The sequence below is a fragment of the Platichthys flesus genome, chromosome 1 (genome assembly GCF_949316205.1).
Source record: "Platichthys flesus chromosome 1, fPlaFle2.1, whole genome shotgun sequence".
NCBI lineage: Eukaryota > Metazoa > Chordata > Actinopteri > Pleuronectiformes > Pleuronectidae > Platichthys > Platichthys flesus.
In genome coordinates this window covers 30,200,708-30,210,529 of record NC_084945.1, presented here as the reverse complement: position 1 = coordinate 30,210,529, position 9,822 = coordinate 30,200,708, and the positions used below count along the sequence as shown (strand labels likewise).

The window sequence follows — 9,822 nt, the reverse complement described above, 5'->3', positions numbered from 1 at the left end:
ACTATATTAAATTCTTCTCTTCAACTTCTTGCAACCTTATATGAAAGCATCTGAGTCCAGTCATCATCAACTCCATAAAAAAGACAGACAAAAGGTGTGAAGGTATTTAATCTATTCTTCCACCATATGAATGATATGACACTTGTACAAACCAAGTAAATTAGAATAATTCAATTTAACCTTAGCTCTTGAACTGCAAATAATCTTATCGTGGAAATCCTCTTTCATATATTGGTTTTATACACATCACACAATATCAATTTTGCCAAAACCTTTCATGGGATGGGATCTGTGCTTGATGTTTCAGGACCTTTTCAAAGTAATGTACTAAACCAGATTAGACTTGGTGTGATTTCATTAGCTCTTTGTTGGTTCATAAAACAGTTTCAAGCTGTTTGTTGTGCTCATTCTAAACAGATTATACACAGTTTATGTTTCATTAAACAACCATATGAAGGATTCTTCCTGCGAAAATGTTTGTATTATACAAAATGAGAAAAATGGCAGCATGGCACAGGCGTGAGCAGGGAGGATGTGATTAATCTAAGGTCAACAAGATTCACCCTGTGAGAGGCGGTGGTGCAGAAGACAGGATGTTAAATGTGTTCTTCTTGTTTATTCAATTGCAGATTTCTTTGTAAAGTATCCCGCTGATAAAGTTTGGAAAGGTTATACCAACCAACAATAAATGGTGCAAAAACCAACCCACAGTGTCTGTGATAAAAATGAACACAGTTCACTATCATTCACTCTCTCTCTCAAACACACACAAGTCCTACAAAATAAATAGCAATATGTACATGATTCTCTTAAGAGGGCAGCAAACTCAGGCTATACAGCATGTAACTTCACAAAAACACATCTACACTCAATGCATAACCTGCATGATGTATTGTGCATAACCAACAAATTTATGTTAAAATAATGTAAAAAACATAAAACATGAAATGTAAATTACACAAGGTTTCGAGCTTTAATTGAGCTACTTCAGAACAAGACACATGCACAGACACAAGGTATTTTATGACACTGTTAAGGTGGCCAGTGTGTTACCAGACGTCTCCCTGCATTGGTAAAATCTCCACTGTCAGATCAACAGTTAAACCCTTGTGAAAGAATCAAAAGGCAGCTATGAAGAGATGATGAACCCGCATAGAAAAACATGATCTAACCTTTTCTAGTTATGGCTGCCTTTCTGGGACAATTATCCCTTCCCCCACTAAAACACCCCGAAAATCCCAATCCCTATCTTTGTCTTTGTCCCCTTTTTGGTCTGCTGAAATGGTCAAACAGACAGTTTTTGGTGATTCTCAAGGCCAGTGGTGGGAAGTGGAGCAGATGAAGAATATGTTTGATGTTTCCATTGGAAGAGCAGGAGTAATTACCCCAAGAATCTATCAGGTGGTTGTGCCACAAGAGCAGGTACGTATTGGATTTCACCCATATCGGGTATGGACTTAGTTCTGGTTCAGTAGCATACCCTGATTATGATACACTATGACATTAGCAGAGTTTGGTCATAACCTTTTTTATGGGAAGACTGACCAAGGATACAAATAATGCAACATCATTTTTTGAATGAGGATGTTACTGACAGGTAATCCTGCTATCTTACAATTTGAGTAATTTATACTTCCAGACATATTTTAAAATGTTCAACCGTGTAGCTGAAATTTGTGTGATGATTGGAACACAACAACAGAGTACAACTAGTATTACCACACTGCGGTTTCAGACTCCACCAGCCACTGCAGTTTCTGTGTAGATATTTCCCAAAAAATAATTCCAGACTCATATAAGGTCATTGTGACTTTGACAACTGATACGTAAAAAAATATCTTTGAGTCTTAGTGACAACTTACTGAAATTTGACCACCAGCATGCAATCCATTAATCACTGGGTCCAAGTGAACGTTTGTACCAGTTTAAAGACACTGCCTCAAGCGGATCTTAAGATATCATGTTCAAGAAAAACATTACATACTTTGTGAGGCCCCCCTAACCTTTGATCTGCACTACCAAAATCAAGAGTCCCAGTTAATGTGAAAGGATTCCTTGACAGCGATCCAGAGATATCACCGTCGCGAGGCTAAACATGTGCTTTGACCTTGACCACCAAAATCAAATCAGTTTATCCTTGAGTCTAAGTGAGTATTTGAACCAATTTTGAAGAAATTCCCACAAGGCATACCTAAGATATCGCGTTCCCGAGAATGGGTTCGACAGATGTGGGGATATAAATATAGACGGATATCCTGAAAACTTGTTAAATAAAAGTCAGCAGATGAACCAGGCTTAATCAAATCACATTTGTTGGTGGACAAACTTTGTGTTGATAACTAAACTAAGCCTAAAGCTGCAAACAGACACCAGCCTTTACCACATTTCTTTCTGAGTGCCTGATTGGGACTACTTAATTTGAGACCTCAACCCAAGATCCACAACGCGCTTTATGACTTTCTCTCCTAACTCAATGGCTGCAAAATGCATTGGGAGACCAAAAGTGGTTATGTGCAATCCAAGAGTTTGGGCTATCAAAAATCATTGAACTCTCCACTTTACGCTCCTTCTTCACTTCTTACCTGTAAATAACCTAAGAAGGATTGCGCAATAATGTCTCAACAGAAGCATTTGAAAACCTCAGCACAGCAAACTGAGATACTGCAAAGTCCTATCAGCTGTCAGAATATCCAAAGGCATTGATCGAAATGCACACACAGGAAAATTACCAATCTTAGTGGTACACTGGGAATTTTCCACTTGGGAATTCCAGATGTCAATGTTTTGGTTCAGTCCATGTGGCGCTGTTAAGGCACCATGCAGCCGGGTCCCCACAGTTATATTTATAGGTTGGTCTTTAAAGACATTATTATACTTAAAAAAACTAGTTACTATGATTTTTCATCCGATACATTGCTAAAATGTTTATACCTATCCTGAATGGCCTTGTCTAAGACAAGAAGAAAAAAACTGCCTTATATTCTCCCATAATTTAGTGTTCTTGAAGTTTTATGGACGTGATAAATCATGCAAATGTATACTGCACACTTTCTCACAATCTCTCCTCAAAGGCATCCATGGTGTAACAATACGTCTCACATAGAATCTGACTAATTGTTGGATTACAATTGAATATTTCATTCAAGAAAATTCCTAATTTACCCCTTTAATAAGGACCAAATGATACAACACTCTTGGAAATTTGCGAGTATTGCTAATTACTGTGAAATCATGACTGTGAAATTATAATAGTGACTTTTGTAATGAAGGCTTATAGTTTAAAAAATAATTTATACAAACCTGTTTTCATATTTTCCTAGGAAATTTTATGTGATATACATAAGGGAAAGCTGCCAAGCTTGTCCAGTGTTAACATAACATATATGGATCCCAGTGAAAGTTGTGATACTCAAGGGGCTGAAAATACACATCTGTATGCGTATGAAAATGACAAAAACAGTAAAGAGTAGGGTAGGTGTCTTGATGACTGTCAAACATGCTGTTGAATCTAATGTTTGAATTACATGTATAAAATTGTATAAATTCAGTAGATAAAATTCCCCTAAAAGGGCTCATGAAGGCTTTGAAGGGACCAGTTGGAACAGGTGTAAACACTTCTGTCTTTAGATGTAGTTGTCACAGATTCACCCTCCTATTAATGTTTTCACTTGTCTTAATTTCTATTACTAATTCTTGTATCATTTCAGAGTTCGGCCACTCCCTTCCTGCTCTGCACCTCTGCATCGGCGCCACCCACAGACGCACCTGTCTTCACTTCCCTCATTAGTCTCCCCTCTATATCTGCATGCCTGTTCCTCTTGTCCTCTGCCAGATCGTTTAGTGTGTTCGTGCCTAATCTTTCCAGCGCTACTTACCTGATACCTTTACTGCCTGATCTCCCTCCTGACCTGCCTGCCTTTGCCTTGGACTCCTCTTCTGCCTGCCCCTTGTCGGTTTTTGCTTGCATCGGACTGACTGCCTGGTATCTGACCCCTGCTTCGTTAAATAAACCAAGAACTTTGCCTTATCCAAAGCCTGCTTCTGTGTCGTGCATTTGGGTCCACGCCTGCCACTTCTGCCAGCCCCCCTGACAGAACGATCTGGCCAACAATGGACCCAGCCGACGCCCAGAGACTCTACCAGGAGGTGGATGCACACGCCAACGCACTGAAGCAACAGGAGCGACAACTCACCTCCATGGCGGAGGCCGTTCAACTGCTGTATGTACTGTGGCCAGGGAGGTCACTTTGTGTCATCGTGCCCAGTAAAAGATCAGGCTCACCAGAGATTCAGAGGGTGCTGGTGAGTCACATTTCAAGTTTAGAAAAGCCCTCTCGGCCCCTTATCCACGCCCAGCTCTTCTGCAAGGGACAGATGAACACTGTTTCTGTTCTTATTGACTCTGGGGCCGACACTAACCTCATGGACCGTGATCTTGCTGAACAGCTTGGCATTGAACCGGAGCTCCTGTGCCAGCCTATTAAAGCCACTGCCCTGGATGGCCGTCTCCTATGCACGGTAACTCACCGCACCATTCCTCTCCAACTGGGCATGTCAGGTAACCACACGGAGCGTCTCAAATTTCACCTCATTCATGCACCTCAACAGCCTATTATCCTGGGGCTCCCCTGGCTAAAGAGACATAATCCTCATATTGACTTGGTTTCTGGTTCTGTTCTTCAGTGGAGTAATTACTGTCATGCTGTCTGCCTCAGGTCTGCATCATCGCTTGCACCCGGCCCCGCTCAGTCTAATGTTGTTACAGATCTGAAAGGGGTTCCATCTGACTACTTGGCCTTACAGGGCTTGTTTAACAAGGCACGGGCCACTTCGCTTCCTCCACACCGCCCGTATGATTGCGCTATCGATCTCCTTCCTGGAACCTCACCACCAAGAGGGCGATTATTCTCCCTATCTGCTCCTGAGACCAAGGCCATGGAGACATATATCAATGACTCGTCAGAGTGGAAGGGGATACCTAAGAACAGGTATCCCCTTCCACTCATCTCATCTGCTTTTGAACTATTGCAAGGGGCGACAATCTTTACTAAGCTTGACCTCCGTAACGCCTATCACCTGGTTCGTATCCGGAAGGGGGACGAATGGAAGACGGCATTCAACACACCCAATGGACATTATGAATATCGGGTTATGCCATTTGGTCTCACTAATGCTCCTGCTGTCTTCCAGGCCATGGTTAATGATGTTCTCCGGGACTTCCTCAACAGCTTTGTGTTCGTATACCTGGACGACATCCTAATATTTTCTAAGTCTGAATCAGAGCATGTCCAGCATGTACAGAGTGTTCTCCAGAGGCTCCTCGAGAATCAGCTCTTCGTGAAGGCAGAGAAATGTGAATTTCATGCTTCTGAGGTCACCTTTCTGGGCTTCATCATCAGACCTGGTCAGATCCTGATGGATCCCGCTAAGGTGAAAGCAGTGGCCGATTGGCCAATCCCCACCAATCGGAAGAAGCTGCAGCAGTTCCTGGGGTTTGCTAATTTCTATCGGCGCTTCATCCGCAATTATAGTTCTGTAGCTGCCTCCCTTACTGCTCTCACCTCTCCTAGACTCACCTTTCAGTGGTCCTCTGCTGCTGATAAGGCATTCTGTGAATTGAAATCGAGATTCTCGTCTGCTCCCATTCTCGTTTTTCCAGATCCGGCGCGTCAGTTTCTGGTGGAGGTGGACGCATCGGACTCCGGGGTGGGAGCAGTCCTCTCTCAGCGGTCAGCAGAGGATCAGAAGATGCACCCGTGTGCCTTTTTCTCACGTAAGCTGTCACCTGCCGAGCAGCATTATGACATTGGGAACAGAGAGCTGCTGGTGGTGAAAATGGCTTTGGAGGAGTGGAGACACTGGCTGGAGGGGGCGGAGCAACCGTTTGTGGTCTTGACCGACCACAAGAACCTGGAATATATCCGGTCTGCCAAGCGGTTGAATTCCCGTCAGGCCAGGTGGGCTCTATTTTTTAACCGCTTTGATTTTGCCTTATCATACCGCCAAGGATCTAAAAATATCAAGCCTGATGCCCTGTCCCGGCAGTTCCATGCAGACGTTGGGCCCTCTGTACCCGAAAGTATCCTCCCCTCCGAGCTGGTCATCGGCGCTGTCACCTGGGACATCGAGGATAAGGTGAGACAGGGTCAGGCTAATCACCCAGCACCTAGTGCCTGTCCTGTCGATCGCCTCTTTGTGTCTGCTAACCTGCGCTCTCAAGTTCTCCAGTGGGGACATTCTTAGGTATTTATACGGCGCTGTCGTAGGACCTGGTTGCAGGCCCGCTCTGTGCTCCTGCGTGTTTCTGACCGGTACCAGAGGGGGGCCAACCGACACCGCACCCCGGCGCCTCACTACACTACCGGTCAGCGGGTTTGGCTGTCTACCCGTGACCTTCCTCTCCGGGTGGAGTCAAGGAAATTGGCCCCGCGATTTGTGGGACCTTTCCCGATCGCTCAGATCATCAACCCGGCTGCTGTCCGGCTTAACCTGCCCCGATCGATGAAGGTTCATCCCACATTTCATGTGTCCAGGATCAAACCCGTCAACGAAAGCCTACTTCAACCCGCCTCCAGGCCCCCACCACCCACCCGGCTTATTGATGGGGGTCCTGCCCATACTATAAATAGGATCATGAGGTCCCGACCACGGGGTAGGGGGCTCCAGTACCTTGTGGATTGGGAGGGATATGGACCAGAGGAGCGTTCCTGGGAACCCTCCCGCAACATCTTCGACCGTCAACTCATCAGAGAGTTCCATAGGTCCCATCCTGACCAGCCTGGGGGAACGTCAGGGGCCGTCCCTAGGGGGGGGGGTTCTGTCACAGATTCACCCTCCTATTAATGTTTTCACTTGTCTTAATTTCTATTACTAATTCTTGTATCATTTCAGAGTTCGGCCACTCCCTTCCTGCTCTGCACCTCTGCATCGGCGCCACCCACAGACGCACCTGTCTTCACTTCCCTCATTAGTCTCCCCTCTATATCTGCATGCCTGTTCCTCTTGTCCTCTGCCAGATCATTTAGTGTGTTCGTGCCTAATCTTTCCAGCGCTACTTACCTGATACCTTTACTGCCTGATCTCCCTCCTGACCTGCCTGCCTTTGCCTTGGACTCCTCTTCTGCCTGCCCCTTGTCGGTTTTTGCTTGCATCGGACTGACTGCCTGGTATCTGACCCCTGCTTCGTTAAATAAACCAAGAACTTTGCCTTATCTAAAGCCTGCTTCTGTGTCGTGCATTTGGGTCCACGCCTGCCACTTCTGCCAGCCTCCCTTACAGTAGTTGGACAACATGCAATACAGACTAGGTGGTTTTAAACATGCTGAGAGCTTTCAGTCTTTACTTTAATTTGTAGGCAACACATGCCAATGTGAGTCTACAAAAATGTCAAATTTCTCCTGTCTGTATGGAACTGTGGGAGCTGCACCTCCTTGTAGTCTTCATTAGAGTCAACTTGAATTCTTGTGCATTCAAGACGCTCTGTTGGCCAGTGTGAGTCCTGCTGCCAACACGTCCTGTGAGGTGTGACGTTGGGATGCCAAACATATTCAAGAGCAGACAGTGTAGTGCCTTCAGTGTGTGAATTGTGTGTGAATGCATGCATGTGGCTATGTGTTTGCATGTAATTCAGCATCCACGTTGTGTATGTCACTGTTCGGTGTAGGTGGGGTAGTGTGTGTGTACAGGTGCCTGGGACTGTTCATGTGCATTTGCCATTGGCAGCGTGGCATGGTGGTCAGAAGGCAAGCAGGTAGACAATAGGTGGTCTTCTGATAAGTCACCTACGGAAGGAAAAGAAACACAGCTGTTAGTACCGCATAAAGCGACTTTCAGAAAGAGAAGCAATTTGAGAAAGTATGGTATTTATTAGAGAATAGCATAGTTGACATAAATTACATACAGACGTAACACACATCATTGTGATATGGAGAGTTTGAAACCATGTTGGTGTGTGGAGCTAGAACTTTAGGTACACCTAAATTGAAGATGGACAAATGGAGACATGGTTGTGTGCCAAAGTTATGGGAAACTATAAAATGTCTACAAATGGAAAGAAAATGAACGGATATTGTCTTAAAGCTAATGTGTGGCCTACCAGAACCAGGATCCATGCTGGTCTGATTCCCAGTGATGTGGTGCCAGTAGGCGGATCGGGGCAGTATGGCAGTGGGGGTAGAGGGGTAGGAGCCAGGCTCTGAACTCTTGGACATTAACTGGGAGTCATATACACACATCATTAGGTATTTATTAAAAGTACTTTCAAATATTATCAAGAAGGCATAGTATTAAAAGTAACATATCCTCATTACAGATTATTTTTGCATCCCAGTTCGTCTGTGCACTAAACTGTGTACTGTGAACTGTGGTGCTCCTGAACAGTTATGTATGAACATTTTAATGTTTTGATTTTAAGTTTTCTTTATCTTATGTTGCTTCTTTGAAGGGTAATCCTTCAGGTCATTGCTGGACTTGCTTTTAGCTCTGTTTTGTTCTTTGGCGTCTCCTGAGCAAAATAGTTTCAGCTGTTTAGATAGATAGAGATAGATAGATAGATAGATTACTTTATTCATCCCGAAGGGAAATTAAGTCGTAATAGCAGCCGGTACATTTGAATAAAATAAAATAAAATAAAATAAAATATAAAATATTGCGGTAGAAACAATAAAACCAATAACCATTATTATTACGGTAAGCTTGCTGCGTCATTTCCTGTTTTCTTGCCACTGGTGGTGGTCGCTCTGCGAATTAGCTCCGCTGCTAAACACAGCTGTTTCTCTGTAGCACTACGGCTAAAATCACTGGTCTGTAGTTAAACACTTGCACATACCAACCCTTACTCTATCGTGCTTAGTGATTCTGTGTTCTGTCTGAGCTCACCCTCGTAGCTCTATAGCAGCGATGTCTTCTCACTCTCCCTGTTGCTCCACTGCTCTCTCTTGCTCAGAGTGTCTAATGTTTACTTACTCCTCTGCCTCCCTTAACAGTAGTGGTACATGTAATAAATGCAGTGTGTTGATAGCGATGGAGGCGAGGCTTAAGGCTGAATTATAGTCCTGCGACTGTAACCGCGGAAGGCCACACAACAAATCGACTGACGCACGCAAGACGCCAGAGGGCATGAAAGGGGCATGTTGCGTGTCTTGCGTGCATGCGTGCGTCCGTGCAACACTAGTATAATGAGGCCTTAAGGCCTCATTATAGTCCTGCGACTGCAACCGCGGAAGGCCACGCAGCTGCATCGACGGACTCGTTTTGGTTTATACTTCTCTAACGTGCTGCGCGTGTTGCAACGCAATTCACCGCCAGAACACTAGGAGTAACGTTTTTTTTTCAAAGACAAAACACAAAAAGAAGAGACGTCTTCTTCTTCGTCGACTGTTTATTTACATCGCCACTCCGGCTCCTCATAGCCTATTTCTGGCTGACAAATCGGCCAGTCAGTGATGGGTTATCCAAGTGGTCATACTTTCGGATCTCTTCTGCCAAGTGTTCCATATTCGTTCTTCTAAATCTTCCGTGATTTCCGCGTATTGTGGGGCATGAAACCGGAAACTAGACTCCGGACGGGATGTAGTAAGCAGACCAATCACAAGCCTTGCGGGCTGCGTGAGGCTCGCTTCGCTTTGTCGTGTAGTTAGAAAAATTGTCGGACGCACGCAAGCCGCCAGAGGGCTCAAAAGGGGCGTGTTGCGTGTTGCGTGTTGCTGACTCAACATTCACTAAAGTGAATGTTCACTAAAGTGAATGTTGAGTCAGTGTGTGCTTTGGCAAAAACGATGTCGGACACAGTAGTTTTCTCTGGCCCGCTCCCTAATACAACAG

At 44.7% G+C, this 9,822-nt stretch overlaps 1 protein-coding gene across 1 annotated transcript in view; it reads right to left on the bottom strand.

The window, feature by feature from the left end:
- Window positions 1-6,628: 6,628 nt before the first annotated feature.
- dok4 (docking protein 4) overlaps window positions 6,629-9,822 on the bottom strand; it is a 49,806-nt gene continuing 46,612 nt past the window's right edge. The window contains exons 8-9 of the mRNA XM_062394139.1: window positions 8,096-8,213; window positions 6,629-7,781 (exon numbers count right to left, since the gene is read on the bottom strand). Coding sequence (XP_062250123.1) covers window positions 7,648-7,781; window positions 8,096-8,213 — 252 coding nt within the window. The 3' untranslated portion in view covers window positions 6,629-7,647. The remainder of the gene's footprint in view (window positions 7,782-8,095; window positions 8,214-9,822) is intronic.